Source organism: Dendrobium catenatum, unplaced genomic scaffold (genome assembly GCF_001605985.2).
Source record: "Dendrobium catenatum unplaced genomic scaffold, ASM160598v2 fragScaff_scaffold_1676, whole genome shotgun sequence".
In the NCBI taxonomy this organism is placed as follows: domain Eukaryota; kingdom Viridiplantae; phylum Streptophyta; class Magnoliopsida; order Asparagales; family Orchidaceae; genus Dendrobium; species Dendrobium catenatum.
Genome location: NW_021320138.1, coordinates 1,826,313 through 1,844,782, shown reverse-complemented (window position 1 = coordinate 1,844,782; position 18,470 = coordinate 1,826,313). Strand labels below are relative to the sequence as shown.

The following is an 18,470-nucleotide window of genomic DNA, read 5'->3' as shown; positions in this document are numbered from 1 at the left end:
ACCTCTAGGGCTTGGGAGAAAGCTTCTCTTCTCGAATTGAGAGCATTGTATCCGTGCAAACTTGTAAGTCTTTTGATATTCAAGTTATTGAAGTGTTTGTGAGTGTTTTCATCCAAGAAATTTCGCATTTTTCCACCATTTTTGGGCTGTTTTTGCTGGATTCCGAAAATTACAAACTAAGCTCCATCACATTGCAGGCCTCACTACCATCTTATAGAATTTTCCCTTAAGTTTGAGGGGTACATTTCTATCACATAACAAGCCCGATGCATTCCTCCACTTCAACCATCCAACTTGAATTTTGCTGATAATATCCCCATCTATTTCACCATCACTCTGAACAATAGATCCAAGATATCTAAAACGTGTACTCTTATTAATGACTTGATCGCCCAAAGTCACAATCCCCTCACTAGGTCTATTACTACTAAAATTACACTCCATATATTCCGTTTTAGATCTACTCAAGCGAAAACCTTTAGACTCTAGACCTCCATAATTCAAGTTTACCTTCAACTCCCCCTCTAGTCTTATCAACAAGAAGAATATCATCAGCAAAAAGCATACACCAAGGTACATCCTCTTGCAAATGTCTAGTGAGAACATCAATGACTAAAGCAAAAAGATATGGGCTTAAGGCTGATCCTTGATGTAACCCAACCGAAATAGGGAAATACTAGGTCAATCCACCTTGTGTTTGAACACAAGTAATAGCTCTTGGAGAAAAAGATATACCCTACTGCTATAAATGATTTATTAATTGTTACATTTTTCTATTTAGATAAAAACTCCAACAGGTCGCTGAGTTAATACCTAGTTATGTTTGCTACTCTTTTAGAGTTAATTTGTATGCCGTGCACCATTGTTTAATAATCCAAAAATTACATAAAAACCTTAATGCTGTAAAAAATGTGCATTGCCAGGATGGCATGATCTGCTTTAGTCCTTTTGTCACGAAAATTTTAAACAATTCTTTGACACTTCTTAAAGGCAAATATTTGAACTACATTAGATGTGAGTTTTTTTTTTTATTATTATGACAATATCGGTTGACCTATACATGTTAAGTTCAATATTTTAAGAGCTTCCCTTTGTTAAATGTGTCTATGTTGCCACTCTGGATGTTTTTTGTACCTCTTGCACTTTGGACCTGCAATAGTAAGAGTGCCTTGCAGATAAATTTGGAAATTTGTTGTTGAAGCTCGTAAAAGGGAATTGTGACTTTTCATCTCAATACAAATTACAAAGAAGCAAATGCCAAACATCTGTGTTTGATTATTATGTTAAGCAAACTAACACGAAAATTCTAGTTTTATGAGTTTTGTCTCATGCAACTTTTTATCACATTATTATCATATTCCATTTTGCTTTTACCTATAACTCACTCAGAAATCTTGACTTTTTATTTTAATTTTTTCTTTGCAAGCATTTATGTATACCAGAAGTGATAGGTAGAGTATGCCTTCTGTTCAAATTGACCGGAGTATAACGATAAGGTTGAATACATAAACCCCTTCCAAAATCCTTCATTGGGAGGAGCCTCATAATTCATCACAGAAATGCTAATCCGTGGCTGTTTTGTTGTACCAATCACGTTAATCATCTTAAATCTCCATTTTCCAAGAAAAAATGATCCATTGCCCATGGTAGAAAAATTTGTAGGCAACTTTAAATAGTTAATGGAAATATTGATAGAAACTCTGAAATGAAGATTATAGCATGGTTTAATGGTGAATAATGACAGAACGTATTTTCACATAGCTTTATGTTTCATTTTATAATAGAATGTAGCAGGATAACAGGGAAATTTATACATGACTAAGATTGCAATGGAAGTGGTCGTCTTGTGTGCGAAGTTTAGGATGCAAGTTGATGAAATTTTCGCATTATGTTTCTTAGTCACTTTGAATTTCTATTGTCCAACTTAGATTATATGGATTAAATTAAATTCATCGGAGGAAACTTTAAAAACCTGCAGGATGTTTGCATGCCAGTGATGGATGGTCTGCAAGCTACAAAACATATACGGTCTTTTGAAGAACATGGATACTGGGATCCAAGTGTAACTTGTTCAGATTCCCCAACAATGCCTTCAGGCACAAAGAAGTGCAAGAAGAGAACAACGATCATTGCAGTAAGTTCTTGATTGCAGGATAAATTAAATTTTATGACCTTCTCTCACTTATTTTTGATGTGCTATTCATGGTTTGTTTTAATATTATCAATTTACTAGGATTAGAAAAAGTTTTTAAGGAATTTTCTTGTCACGCATAACGATCTCTTCCATTCATGTTTGCAACTATTTCATTGATATCTGGCACGCTAAGTGGAACCAGACCAGTCATGCAAGGCCATTTTTTATGGCTATATCTTAGAATTCTGATTGCAACTTAACAAGCTTTGATATCCTTTTTCTTGTGGCTCATAGTGAAGTTACTCCATCCTCGCTGCAAGTTGTATTATTTAAAATTTTATTTGTTATTCTCTCACTCATTGCTCAACCTACAGACATTATAAGTTCTAACTAGGTATACGAAGACCTGTGTATGCTTTTGTTGGCATGTTGGGATAAAAGACCCTCTAGCCGTGGTGTCTTATGATGCTAATCATGCATGTCTTTCTCAACATGCCGGGTATACCCAAGCTGATGAATATGCCCATTATGTAGGGAAGACCATCGGAGGCTAACATTATTTACACTGATAGATGATCCAATAAGAATAAAATAAATGACTTGTAAACAAAAAACAGTGCAACTAAAAATGAAAATTATAAATGTTAAACTCACAACGTGAACGATATGAACATTCAAAATCTAATATGTTGTGATAAATAAATATAATATTTGAATTGAAACAAGACTTACAAAGAACGTATAACAAACTTGAAAGCTCGCTTATGAGCAAAGAACCTCCCTACCACTATTAAGAATGCTCTTAAACAATTGAAATGCTTAAAGAAAATACTCAATGGGTTAAACTTGAAATGAAAATGAGTTAGGATGAGCTGTTATTTATAAATCGAAAGTTGACTCCCTATGTGACTCATTCAAGTAAAATATAAGCAATCTGCAAATAAATAGTTTCATTTAAAGAACACACAAGATTTTGACGCATGATATTCGCAACCATATTCATAATACACGCACAAATAGATGAAATGCAAGCAATAATAAATCCTAAATGCAAAGTGTTACATCCTAAGATCAAAATGGTAAGACAGATCAAAATGGTAAGAATTGTCTAATTTATCTATTTTTAAATCATCCCAGAGCTTCTATAAATCATTAATATAAATTAATATGTCCATAAAAAGTAATTAAATATCATTCACAATGGAATATTTCATTATATTCATTCTCCTAAATCATATTTACAATAGCCAGGAGATCACTAACAATCAACAACTCGATCAAGAGCTCCTTACTACAAAGGAATACATAAAGATACAAGACAAAAAGAATAAAACCTGAAGATCTCAATATATCTCACTCCATAGAGTACTGACTTCTTTCATGACCTAAAATCAATAAAATTGCATAATGCGCTTATAAAGCAGAAACCTAAAACTCACTAAAACTTTCAATACAATATTTAAGGAATCACTATGCATGCTCATCTCAATCAATAGAATCAATAATGTTTAATATTATAAAATGGTCAGTCATTATTGGTTCAATTCAATTTGATCAATTGTGAAAAGTAAGATAATCATGCTTAAATCCATAGATTAACAACAGGTGCAGGAACGTAAATACATCCGTAATCAATAAATTAGAAAATAATAAATCAATATTGTAGATCATGAACATACAGGTGTTAATGTGATAAATCTTGTTTATTATCAATTTTCTATTATAAAAGTAGTACATGTAATCATTCATATGCTATATATCTACACACATTTCTAATCTATCTATCATGCTATTCATGTGTGTATTCTTTAGTATATGATTCAATAATGTAGTACATCCAACTTTAATGTGATGTTTTCATTCTTTCATATGTATTTATCACTATTATTATCATTATAGTTTCTTTATCATTATTATTATTATTATTATTATTATTATTATTATTATTATAGATGACTTTCAATAAATTATTAAAAGTCGTCACCTTCTGCTCGTTGGTATAATCAATTACAAACTACAATCGAGATAACACCACAAATTATCTTTAAAAGAAAATCTGTCAGCCCACCCTCCTGCGCTGGGTATTATGCTTTAAGAGCTAATTCATTTTAATTCTAGTGTTAACAGCTAGCCTTCCTTGCTTACATACAAATGTCATATTTATCTTATATTGACTATATCAATCCCTCTTTAATGTATAAAATGTAACATGAAAGATTTAAATCTATAAAATAGAGGAAAATTTGCATATTAGTCTATAGCTTCATAAAATTATTACTTTCATTTTAGCTGGTGAAATTTAATAATATTACAATTAAAATGTCCATCAAGTCCATAATTATTGTATACGAAACGTTATATGGTAAAAGTGCGATAAATTAGAAAAAAATGCATTTTTATCAATTTAGAAGAGATTAAATTCATTAAACTCAAAATCATTAAAAATTAGAGTGACATTCAGGTTATTTAAAATGATCAGAAGACTTTTCTAACTAAATCAACGAATAAAAATGACCAAACCACACTCTCTTCCCACTCTCCTCTTCCTCTCCCTTTCCTTCTTTTCTTCCTTAGCAAACCAGCCGAAATGGGGGAGGTGGAGGCACTGGGGTGCTTTAGTACTTAGGATTTAGAATAAAATATATGTAAAAGCATTGTTAGTGGCCTAACACCGCAACACTTCTCGCAGCATCGCAGCGCTGCCTGTTGAATCCAGAATTATTGTAGAACAAAGCTTTTATTGATGAACATGCAAACACACTATTAAATGCACTAAAGGTCATGCAAGCATATTAGTGTTTCACATAAGTTAATCAATAAATGTTTAAATGTGTCATGCAAGTGTACTACGAAGTACACAAGTGCAGTATGCGAATGAATGCTCAGTGAAACGTATAAGTACGCCTTACAAATGAATCAAAAAAATTGTGTGAGATATCAGATCATTGAAATCAATTCACCCATATGTGCTTCAATCGAAAACATCAAATTCTTGAATTTGAGGTTTGATAATACTTACACAAATCAAAATAAAAGTAAAATTAAATTTGACTTTAGACTAAGAAGTGTGCCAATGCCTTAAAAATAGATATGTTATCACTATGAAAATATTACAAACTCTTTTAAAAATTAAACTCATCATTGCATGATGCTCTTGAGCAGACCACTCTATCTGTTGGGTAACGTTTTAAGTCTTGTATTTCAATTCTAATCCTCCTCATTAGGAGTGAAGTTGACACGACTTGATTATCATAAAAGATATACAAGTAGTAAATTTCAAATAGCTCAATATAAAAGAATCATTTTCAAATCTTTTACTAACGAATGGATACATGGATGGAAAATCCTCAACGATATTTAGATTTACATTCGTATTTGGCCTTTAATATTTCAATAAAGAAAATTCTTTATAAAAATATAAACTATTGAGTTCACCGCACATACGGTAGCTTGTAAAGTTAATACCAGAACTCGATCCTCTGTTAGCAAATGTATAGCGTTTACAAGGTTCAAGTAATAAAATAAAATCATTTAAACACATCAATGATAGTGATGTTGACAGAAGATATCAATCAGGGGAGATTATATGATTTTCAAAATGCTCCCAAATTTTGAAGTTAATCATTTGGGGTATAATTTCCAATAAAATTTAAAAATCTAATATTTATCAATATATAAAATTATTAAAGCAAATTTACCACCCTAAATTTAAAGTAAAAATCTATGCATCTTCCACAATCGTTTGTCAATGTTAACAATTTAAGAACACCTAAACTCATGAAAAGCCGGCACTATCTTATCGCTTGTATTATTATTATTCATTTTCAAATGATCTCTCATTAGTAAAGACATGGAAAACGTCTTCTAATCGATAATTTTGTCGTCCAATGTCACCATATGTAAATGGAAAGACTAAGACCTTCGATAGAGTGGTTTTTGCCACAAAATTTCACCATTAAATTATCATTATGGCCAAAGCCTGCAAATTCCCCAATAGCTAGAAAATTCTTGAGTGATTATTCATAGGGCACATTTGATATAGTACAAACCTCCCGGTTAGTTAAGTTTGACTTAAATTTATCCTCTTACAAGCATTCACCCCTGGTCTATAAGGTTCATTTGAACCAAACAACCGATAATAATCTTTAAGTAATGTTGGGTCGACTACCTTTTTTTAAGTAGTCTAGGCATGATGATAACAAGTGATGATGGAACTATGAGATCTTGATCAGATTCCTTATCATTTCTCCTACTATCCACTTTAAGTATAAGGTTATAAATTCCAAACCCAAAATTAAAATTTTTGCTATTATATGCTATGCACTTAACTTCTAACGATTACTTTTAATCGAAAGTTCATCGGGAGGGGCAATTAGTCATAACACCTATAGGATGCTTAGAACCATATCATAAGATCTTCGCAAAATGAGTGCGAACTTGTTGGGTTATGTTTTATCATCAACCTGTTTTGTCTTCTTAAAATTTAATTTAGAAACACCTAAGCTCTCTCAACAGAGTCGGGACCTGATTTTTTTAGCCCAAGGACACATTCTTGGAAGGATGACTTTCAAATGTATTTTAGTTCTTACCTTTTCATTGTGATTTGCTGTGTTCTGTTGATCAGACTGCAATTTATACTGTACAAAAATGATCTACAACTATCTCATCATGGAAAACTTAAAATTCTAGTAATAACAGGATTGACTTCTTTATAGTTGGTTGAATCTTTCTTCTCTAAAGAAACAGTTTTTTTTTTTTATTGAACTGAAAGGCTTCAATTGTTGTAAGTTGATGTATTTATATTACCATGCTTCATAATATTAACTTTTATCAATGACTGTAATATAGGAAACATTGTTTACACTATAAATATCTTCCAAGCGTAGAACATTATGCAGAACTTAAGCTCTTCTAAGAAAATTTTGCTTATTGAAACCACTTTCTGTTTTGACATCAATGCATTCAAGCTCTTAGAAGATCTGTTGGTATATATCATAATTAACTGCATAAGTTCTCATTTTGTTCATAATAATGTTTTTCTCATTCAGTTAATAAAACAAACTGTTGCAATCGAAATACGGTAGAAGACAATGTATTTGGGTTTTTGTTAAACATTTTTGCTTACCCTTGAATCTTAAACTTCAAACATGCAAATTGCAGAAACATCAATTGCTTCAATTTCGGTAATTATTTTCTTCTTGGTAAGGCTTCATTTGGGACAACCTTATTACGGCTTCTTAAAATAGTTTTTTAGTACAAAAGTTAAAATTTTTGTACTCAAAAAAGCTGCTTTAAGAAGCAGTAAAAAAGCAGTCCCAAACGAAGCCTAACCCACTCATGCTTTTAGAAGCAGCTTCTTATATCTTTCTATGAATTGCAGATGACAGCAAATGCCATGGCAGAGAGTGTAGCGGACTGCCTTCACAATGGCATGGACTCATTTGTATCAAAACCAGTGACTTTTGAAAAATTGAAAGAGTGCCTCCAGCAATTCTTCCCTTGTTAAATATTGTATATTTTAGAGCTAAAGGAAATGAACTAGTGAATGAAAATTTTGTAATTATGTGTCTTTTTGGTTTTCTTTTTCAGAGTTCCTCTCGTGTTATGTAATTGCATCTATAAATTCACTCTTCAACCAATTAAAGACTGGGTGGTTATAAATTTTATATGTTTGGATAATGCAAAATAAATATATTGAGCTTTATGTATTCATCTCCTGTTGCAATCTATGTTATTTATGCAAACTGGGCAACATGGCTACTATAAAAGCTAGTTTTAAGTATTTATTGTGTTAGATAGTGCTCATTCATCTTACTGTTCCATTATAATATTTGATAAGCTTTGTGGTGAAGGAAGATTTTTGCAGGGAGAGAGAGTCAGAACTTGATGGTTCATTTGTTTTTGCCTTCAGGTCATACATTAATGTCTTCTCTTCCTGTAATCTTTGAGAGAGATTATTTTGTGCGGACATCGGGCACACCTTACTATTCAGATGCGAATCAGGTGCAGCCACGTCATCCAGTATCAAGCTCGGTACCGAGCAGTACTGAGCCGCGGTACTGAGTAGGGGGTGATGTGGCGCATTTTCATTGGGCTCTGGATGACGTTCAGCGTCCGCACAAAATAATTCATCAATCTTTGAGGCCATTGCCATGGTTGTATGACTGGCAGACGTTGCCCCTCTTGTTAAGGGAGATGTCTCTATGGTGCATTGAACTCCTAAAATATGTAAATCATTAATTCTTGGATGAGGAAGAAGATGAAGTCGACCATAAGGAGCAAGTCGGGTTATGCCACTCGACGTAGATGAAGGTGAAGGGCACTTTCATTAGATGGCAATCTGGAGCTCTAGAAATGAGTTGAGGAAACTAATGAGCTCCTGATGTAGGCCTCTATTTTTGTGTTCTCTAATGAACTTTCATCCTTGCTTCTCCACTAAGCTTTGTTGTTGGTCCATAATTAGGTTATCTAGCTCAACATGTTGTTGTCTGCTCCCAATGCCACTCATACAGCATTACCTAATCCATCAAGCCCTCGTTGTTTAGGGTTTCTCCTAGCATCATGCATCGCTCATACCATTAATGCCTTCTCCAGTGAGCTCTTGTTAATTCCATGTCAAGAAAGCTCCCATCCTTCTACATTGAGTTCCTAACATGATGTTTGCTCGAGTTCATGAATCTAGCTTCAATCTACTATTTTTTCTAAAAGGGCCGAACTAGAGCTCGACTTTGAGCCTGCCATTGAATAGCAAGCTAACCTTGAGTTAGCCCTAACTCAAGCCGGCTCAACTCATTTATACTCCTAATAATTGAGAGATTCTTCTATGCGGGCACCGGACACAGCTTATCATCCAGAGGTGAATCAGGTGCAACCACGTCATCCAATACCGAGCAGTACCGAGCTGTGGTACCGAGTATGGAGTGACATGGCTCATTTTCATTTGGCTTTGGACGACGTTCAACGTCCGCATAAAATAATTCATCATAATTGTAACTTGCTTACTAAGTACATGATTTGCATTTAGTGTCACAAGAATGATTACATATAAAACTTATTTAAGGCTTAAATTCTATGCTTTAAATAAGTTGTCAATCTTAAATTAAATGATCATGAAGAAAGTAATAGAAGATAAACCATTTTCTGATGATAAAATTCCACATGATGATGGCACTCACTCAAGCGTCTTGTGATGTTTATCTATGACAAAAAAGCATTTTAATTAGATGGCATATTCCATGATAAGAGAAGATTACAAACTAGTTTCTTTTTTTTACATAAAGCATCATATTGTCTTATTATACTTGGCACAACCCTATGGTTATAATAGAAACCAAACCAAAGCATTCCCAACACTTCAAAGAAGAGATAATATTGAAAGAAGCACACCAATGAGGAGTTGATTTGATCAACTCTATAAAAAAAATATCAGCTTTTAAAGAAGAGATAATATTGAAAATGTATTTGTAAAAGTTCCAATCAATTGCCTTCAAGAGAAGTTTAACATTGTTGAGTCCATTACAAAAGGTAATAGGGGATCTCTAGAGAAAGGTAAAAGCCAAGCGACAAAAATAGTCTCCACAAAGTTTGAGTGTTGTTTCCAATAGTTTTATACATAAACCTACACTTGAGCTTGATCGAATTCTCTATCTGAAGTAGAATAAGAAAGTGGTCTAAGGCTAGAGAACCAACAATTTTGAAGTAGGGATGTGAAAATCGGATTACGGGTCAGGTTCGGGTCGAACACGATATTGACCCGCCACTGGATGACACGACTTGAACCCAACCCATTTTTATAGATGGGTTAGAAATGTCAACTCGGACCAACCAGTCGGGTTTATGGGTTGACCCGACCCGACGCAAAAAATGGATACATTCACAACAAGCAAGTTCCCTCCCATGATACATCGGTGTCATCGTCTTCTAATCCAACAAAAGAATGGTGAGTTGTTGTGAGTCTCGTAACTTCTAAGCAGACAGGAAGGAGTGTCGTCGAAGGATCCAATGAACGTTTTTAGGGCTTGCGGGCGGAGGCGACATGAATGAACGTCGTCAAAGGAGCCAACAAACGTCGTTAGGTCTTGAGGGAGAAGTCGATGGGAAGGAACGTCATCAAAGGAGCCAGAGAATGTCGTTAAGGCTTGCAGATGGAATTGTCAAACTAGAACATGGGTGAAAATGAAAAGCAGAAAAGCACACCGTTGTACGCAGAACAAAAATGCGGGCATCGCATATGCCTGCGCTGGTTGATCCGGGTCAACTTCAGGTTAGTGGGTGACCTCCCCCAACCCATTTTTCTGAACGAGTCAAATCCTGGAACCCGAACCCGACCCGTTTATAAAATGGGCGAACCTTAACATGAAATTTTTCGGGTCAGGTTCAAGTCGGACTTTTGGGTTATGTTAAATATTGACACCCCTATTTTAAAATAAGGGGAAAATTACTCAATTCATTGATCATTACCACTACAGGAAAACCCAGTATTACCGGCGGAACGTATCCGCCGGTAATACGGAAAATACGACGGAAATCTTTGGTTTCCGACGCATTTTCGTTGAAATTTCGTACGCCGGTTTGGCAAAAAATGTCTTCCGACATCTATACGACGCCGAAAACCTTTCCAGCACACTCTCCGACGCATTACCGATGCAAAATGTGTTAGCCAAAACGTCATTTCTTAACAGATTATTCCGGCGTTATATACACTAGAATTTACGACGTACATATCCGACGGAAATACCGGCGGATAAAACATCGTAAGGTTCGTCCTAAATAAAGCTACGACAAGTTTTCGACGCCCTTTAGTCCCCGAAAACTCCGGCAGATAAGACGTCGTAAGGTGCGCCGTAAATAAAGCTACAACCTATTTCCGGTGCATTTTTCGTCGATATTTTCGGCGGAAATAAAACGTCGGCATCATTGTACCAATTCGTTGTATCATCGTTTTCTGCATATTTTTTATGCCAAATCCGCCGGAAACCTGTAGCAATAACAAAAAAAAATTGCCTTCCCAACTAACAATCGGATTTCCACACCTGCAAACATATACAAATACATACAATAATAGTTCCACAACACATATCTACACATCACAGATCTCAAGAACTTCAACATATACTTAAAAACAAAAATATCCATTAAAACAGATTGTTCAATAGCATCAATCAACTAATATTAAAAACATCACAGATTGTTCAATAACACAAATTCAAAAAAGTAAACAAGTTCATATGACTAAATTAAACTACTTTAAATCCGTGGACTCATCCTCAGCTGGAGCTACCTCTTTTCCACTCAACTACTCCCTCATTTTGTGTATTTCATCCAACAACTGATTGTGTTGCTCCTGCGTCTTTATTTGAAATTGTGCTTGCAACTGAAATTGCCAATCAGCTTGTGATTTTCTTGTTCTAGCTCTACTTGAAGGGCAGTTATTTGTTGACTATATAAGGACTCATGTGAATTGGCTGCGAAGCTGGATGCAGTAGAGGAGGTCATCCCCTCGTATGTCTGAGCTTGTGAATCTAAACCATAAACTCTGCCATGTTGCATTCCTCCAACGGCTTGAGACCAGATGCGGTACTCAAAATACTCCATAGAGCCGCCAGAAGAGCCCTCACTTGATGCGGCATGACTCTCTCGAAGCCGTGTATACTCCTCCTGATTACCAAACGTTACCTATGCTCAGTATGTGGAACGGAGCCGCCAGTATGAAGGGAACTACCCAAGCCCCCAACATCAGAAGCTTTGTTCTGTCGATTTTGATCCCTCCTCCTGCCATACTCTGTGCTGCCCCAAGCAGTGTTCAACTCAGCCCATATAGTCTCTCCAATCCACAATGGTCACTCCCAGACTTTCTAATATCTGTGAACATGTCGCACATTCGTGTAGACCCACACTTCTCAAAATTTTTCTAATTTTATCATTGTGCTGGGGGAGCCAACAAAAATCTTTCTGCATTCAAATACATACAATATAGAATATATATGTTTATTAGCTTAAGTAAAAAAGAATGAATCATTTAATTAAACATAACATAAAAAATAATAACCAAAAATACCTCAAACTCTCTAAACCACATTTCTCGGATTTCTTTCGGGACTTTCTTCTAAGAAATATAAGGAGCGTCAAACCTGCTCTGTAAAATGTCCTGTATTTTATGTGTCGGTTGTTTTGATGGGTTGAACCTACAAAAATAAGGTTAATAAAGAAAAATATATAATATAAAATAACTATGTTCGTTAGCTTAAATAAAAGAGAATGTACGTACGTGTCACTTTTAGGTGCTATCAATATTCGACCATCTGTCGCCTGCTCTGGTGCAGCTGGTGTCGAAGTTCCACATGTAGTAGGCTGAGGGGTGGTGGGGGATAGTATGATGGAATATTTGGTGGATATGGATAAGTAGGAGGGGCACCAGCATAAGGTGGGGGTGGGTAGTATGGGTAGAAAGGAGTACTCTACGTGGGATTTGGTGAAGGAAATCAGGGATCTGCTGAGTAGAACTGCGGGCTACCGGCTTTAGAAGTGGGTAAAGGATGAGTGGTAGGCTGAGTGGTAGCCTGAGTATGTGTAGCAGGTTGAGACTGTGTAGCAGGCTGAGAAGAAGTGGTCCCCTTAGTACGTACTAACCTAGGTGGTCTAGCTATAGCGATCTTCTTGGTGCGCCTATTAAAAATATTTTTTATCAATCCTCTGCTAGGCTCTTCACCTGAAGTCATCTGCATATAAATAAATAAGAAATATTATAAATATAAGTTTTAACAAAAATATAATATAAAATAATACAGCAATAATAATAAAATAAATATAGTGTAGTAATAATAAAATAAATGCAGTGAAGTAACAAAAAAATTTAATTTACCTCATGTTAACTCATCATTTATTGATTCATTTTCATTTGATGATACATTTCCAGCACTATCAAATTCATCATTACTTTCCTTTATAGTTAAATCTACCTCCTCTAACTGCAACTCGCTCTCATTAATTCTGATTTGGTCATCCGCATTGATTGGAAGATTTTTTTAAATTTGACATAAACTCTTCTTGATGTGCTGATAGTATTGATGTGGTTTTCTCAATTACTCCCCTTGGTTTTGTCTTCATAACTAGCAGCCAATCCTGTTTTTCTCGTATTCTGCTTGGATAGTTAGCATAATAGAATTGAGTTGCCTAACTAGCAATGATGAATGGATCAAACTTTGCATATCTCCTACCCCGCTTTACTTCTGTTATATCATAAATTGGATGTACTCTTGTGCCTCTATTTTATACTAGATCAAACCATTCACAATTGAAGAGATACACAGTATTCATATGATCGGGATATTCCACATTTAATATTTCTTGTAATACCCCGTAGTATTCAGAATCATCCCCTGTATGGGTGTTCCCTCTTACACATATGCCAGAATTTTCTGTATTCCTACCTTCACACTAATTTTTTGTTTGGAATTTATAACCATTGACAAAAAATATTTGATAACATTTAACTAATCTATTTGGTCCCCAAGCTAACTCAAATAACCCTGAATACTATGAATCACTATCTTCAGTGTGTACCTTTAAATAAACAAGATGATATTATTATTAATATTAATTGCATACATAACTAACTAATTAAGACTAATTATTCAAAATATACCATATTTTTAATCTAAGAAGTGAATTCTTTCTCGACTATCTAGTAGATAACTAAAAGCAGTTAGTAGTAGACACTATATGAAGATTTGACAATCATGACTTTTCAATCCGAATAATCTCCTTGATCTTATGTCAACACACCTACTTAGATTGGAAGAATATCCATCAGGTACTCGTAGGGTCTTCGCCCATTCACAAATTGCTCATTTTTGCTCTAAAGTTATTGTGAATGAAGCTTTTGGTTTGAGAATTTTTTCACCTCCACCATCCTTCAATTCCAAAGCTTTCCTCCTACAAATCTCATTTAAGTCCATCCTTTATTTTATATTATCTTTCTATTTATCTTTGATGTCCATAACTGTATTGAAAATGTTATCAAAAATATTTTTCTCTATATGCATAACATCCAATTATATCTAATCAGGTTTGTTCTCCAATATGACAACGAATAAAAAATACTTTTCTTGGTCTAATTATGGTTGACACCATATCCTAGCAATCTGAACTCAGTTAATATTGGAGAATCCATTATGATGGGCATGAACCTAACTCTTTCAAAATTTTTTTCTCCACTTAATCTTGGAGGAGGTTCAAACATCATCATTTTATTTTTAGTAAAGCTTCTTTATTTCGCCTGAAAGGATGACTTTGAGGTAAAAATATTCGATGACAATCGAACCAAGTATTTTTTCTACCATACTTTAAAGTGAATGATTTTGTATATTCCATACAATATGGATAAGCTAACTTGCCTAAAGTGTTCGAACCTTAGAGCATACCATATATAGGAAAGTCACCAATTATCAAAAGTAATGCTGCTCTTAGTATAAAATTCTGTTTGGTGGAGATATCATATGTACTTACTCCATCTTCCCATAATAAACTTAAATCATCAATTAACGGTTGTAAGAATATGTCAATCTTCACTTTTGGATTATGTAGCCCTAGAATGATAAGTGTCAGAAATATATAAGGATTAGTCATACATAACTCTGGAGAAAGATTGTAAGGAGTGAGTATCACGGGCCAACATGAGTATGGTGTAGCAGACTGACTGAATAGAGTAAAACCATCTGCGCATAAACTTAATCTGATATTTCTTGATTCTTCCATGAATGTGGGATGTGTACGATCAAAGTGTCTCCAAGCCTCTGCTTCTGATGGATATGTGATAACACCTTCTTGTGGAATGTGATCATTATGCCATCTCATATGTGCAGCAGATCTCATGGATGCATATAGCCATTGTAGTCTAGGAATTATTGGTAAGTAGAATATCCTACTGATAGACACATCCTTCTGCTTCCTTCTATTTCTAGATTTTGGTTTAAACCTTGGTGCATTGTAATGACGGCATGCAATATCTGAGAAATCTTATTTAAAGTATAACATGCATCCATTGACACAATAATATATCTTTTTGTATGTCAAACCAAGTTTGAAAACTAACTTATTTGTCTGATATAGATCTGTATGAATTAAATTATCTGTCGGAATATTGATTTTTTTAAGCAGCCCAATGAATTGATTAAAACATTCATGAGCAAAATTATATTCTGCCTTGATGCTTATCATCTTCACAGCAACAGATAACTCTGAGTGAGTGGTGCACACTTTCTAGATTGGTTGCTGGGCAGCATGCAACAAATTATAAAAATTATATGCCTCCTTATTCGGTAACTCTTATGTATTTTGTTCAAATTGTATTCCAGTTGCATCATGAACTAATTCCTCAATATTTGGTCGAATATTTTCAGCCTCAGCTATATTAATACTTGTACAAGGACCGCATTGTGAATCAAATGTGGCTCGTACTCACCATGAAAAGTCCAATACCAATACCGTGACATGAATCATCTGCGATACAGATCAACAGTTACATCATCTGGTCTTAGGTGCACTAGATTTTTATGTTTAGAACATGAACATCGAAACATTCCATCTGATATGAAGCTGGGTAGTTGTTTTGCTTGCTGAATGAAAATGTTCACTCCATTAATGAATTCATCTGTTAATGTCTTTCGTTCTTGATACAATCGGTTATACATCCAACTTCTTTGATTTATAATATCCTTAACCTACATATAAGAGCAGATAAGTAATGGATTTTCGCTTGAGTAGATCTAAAATTGAATATATGGAGATATTAACAGTATAATTCAAGTGATGGGGAAATAGATGGGGATATTTTGTACTGCATCGGGCTTGTTGTGCGGTAGAAAAATCTTCCTCAAACTTAAGGGAAAACCTTTAGACTCTAAGGTTGACCTCCATAATTCAAGTTTACCTTCAACTCCATCTCTAGTCTTATCAACAAGAAGAATATCATCAGCAAAAAATATACGTCGATAACTGCGCCGGATCTTTTGTAAATGTCTGGTGAGAACATCTACGACTAAAGTAAAAATATATGGACTTAAGGCTTATACTTAATGTAATCCAACCGAAATAAGAAATTACTTTGTCAAACCACCTTGTGTTTTAACACAAGTAATAGCTCATACATACATATTTTTAATGATTTGAATATAAGCGCTATTAACTTTTTTTTGCAAGAACTCTCAATAGCACTCCTCTTTGAACTTTATCATATGCTTTCTCTAAACCAACAAAAATCATATGTATCCTCCTTATTCTCTCTATATTTCTCCATCAAACCTTTCAATAAAAGTATGGCTCCATAATAGACCTACCCGGCATGAATCCAAACTGATTTTGAAAAATTTATCAACAAAAAAATATCTAATATATGCATCATCTAGAAAATGTCTAATAAGAAATAACATGAAGAAAAAAATCTTACAATTGACAAAATCATGAGGCGACAAAAAATCGGGAAGCGGCAGAAACTCATGGTCGAATTTTGGGAAACCGGTCTACTTTCGCCGGCGACGAAGGCCTTGATCGTCAGCGACATCCCGTGAACGTATACAAAGCTCGGCGATGGCGATCTAGGGTGGGAAACGCTGGGGTGACGAGAGAGAGACCAGAGATGCGAGAGAAAGATCGGAATGAAATGAGCAGCCAGACGGATTGTGTTCGAAAATAGGGCTTTCGTTGGTAGACTTTCCGGCGTCCCGGACACCGGAACTTTTTCCAGCGCACATTTTGTCGGTTCCAAGTCATTGAGTTTAAAATAGCCGACGTATTCTCCGCCGGTAAATACGCCGGACATATTCCGACATAAACTCTCTCGGTAATAATGAAAAGCTACTAATTTTCGACGTTACTACTGACGCAATGGACGTCGAAAAATTTCCATCGCAAGATGCACCGGAATAAACGCCGTTAATATTCCTTTGCTTTATGTGCCGGTATAAACGCCGTATTTACCGATGCAAAAAGTTTCGCCGGAACATCCGAAGGTATTTGCGTGTTTTCCTGTAGTGTGTAAAATGCCCTTGTTAAGAAGACATATGGTAGGATTATGAAGTTGATGATTAAACTAGTTGTACGAAAGATCAATGTAGGAGAGTTCAAGCACTAAAAATATAAGTTTTAAAGTCAACCAGCTTGTAGGGATGGGAGGAGATAGGGTGGGTATGCCTCCAACTTTTCATCCACAAATCTAATGTTGTTAAAATCCTCTAAAATAAGCCATGGATTAGAGACAAACATAGCTATATCAATAATTGTTGGCCACAAAACCTTTGTCTTTGAAGCACCATTGTCATCATATATAAAGGTATTCATAAATTTAATGGAAGGAGAAAACAAACAACCATGTAAAAATTATGAATGAGCAGCAAGCATAGTAAAAAGCTATATGAACATCATTCCATTTAATCTAATTTTGGCCATTCAAAGAAGTGTGAAATTTTATTAAAACTTTTCTTACCAGAAAAATTTTGAATTATTTGGTAATATAATATTTAAAATTATATCAAAAGAGTGTTTGATATCTAAGTCATAAAATGTCAATTTTGTAGTCTTTGAATCATTTTTTTATAATTAGTGATATAAGCATTAGTATTCAAACATTTTAAATTCTTGGTAATAACATTGGGGAGGGCCATCAATTATTGAGAGACGAAGAAGCGGCACTCCCCTTTTGCCCGATTTGTTTGATATTATAGGTGGATAGTGTAACATTCTGGAGTGATATAGATCCATTAGGGTTGAATGATGTGAAGGAAAAAGATGTAGAAGTAGGAAGTTTAAGTATTTGACAAGAGGTTAAAAGTAGAAGAGTTTTTTTTTTTTGTGTGTGGGAGGGGGGATTTTTGGAGATGCAAACATGAATAAAAGTTGGAGAAGTAGAAGAAGAGTTATTACTTTCATAGGTGTCATGACAGGGATGTTGACGTATTGTGTTAAAGATAGTTTAGCAATGATTGACAATTTTAGAAGACTTTTTTGGAGAAGGTGCCACCATTAAAAAAAAATACCATGATACTACTATTTCTACCATGATGTTGAACTATTGTTTTAAGTATGGGGTTCATGATTTAGGGATTTTGGATAATTGGGTTTGTCATGTGTGAATGTACCCAAAGTGGCACATGGTGAGGGTTTTCACTCAAAAATAACACGTTACAAGTTATCATTTTCCTTAACTGAAATAGCGATCAAGTTAGGAAAGAGATAGGTGGTGGAGATTTACACATTAACCCTAAAAAAGTTTAGCCTACATATTTTGGTTATGAGAGGGTCAATAGTGAGAGGAATACTGCAATCTTAATGTAGTTAAAAT

At 34.7% G+C, this 18,470-nt stretch overlaps 1 protein-coding gene across 4 annotated transcripts in view; it reads left to right on the top strand.

The window, feature by feature from the left end:
* The window catches only part of LOC110096830 (histidine kinase 5), a 39,510-nt gene extending 31,664 nt beyond the window's left edge, over window positions 1–7,846 (top strand). For all 4 annotated transcript variants that reach the window (XM_020822952.2, XM_028701306.1, XM_020822953.2 and 1 more), the window contains 2 exons: window positions 1,979–2,134; window positions 7,515–7,846. In XM_020822952.2, the coding sequence (XP_020678611.1) occupies window positions 1,979–2,134; window positions 7,515–7,640 (282 nt within the window). In that variant the 3' untranslated portion in view covers window positions 7,641–7,846. The remainder of the gene's footprint in view (window positions 1–1,978; window positions 2,135–7,514) is intronic.
* The last annotated feature ends 10,624 nt before the right edge of the window (window positions 7,847–18,470 follow it).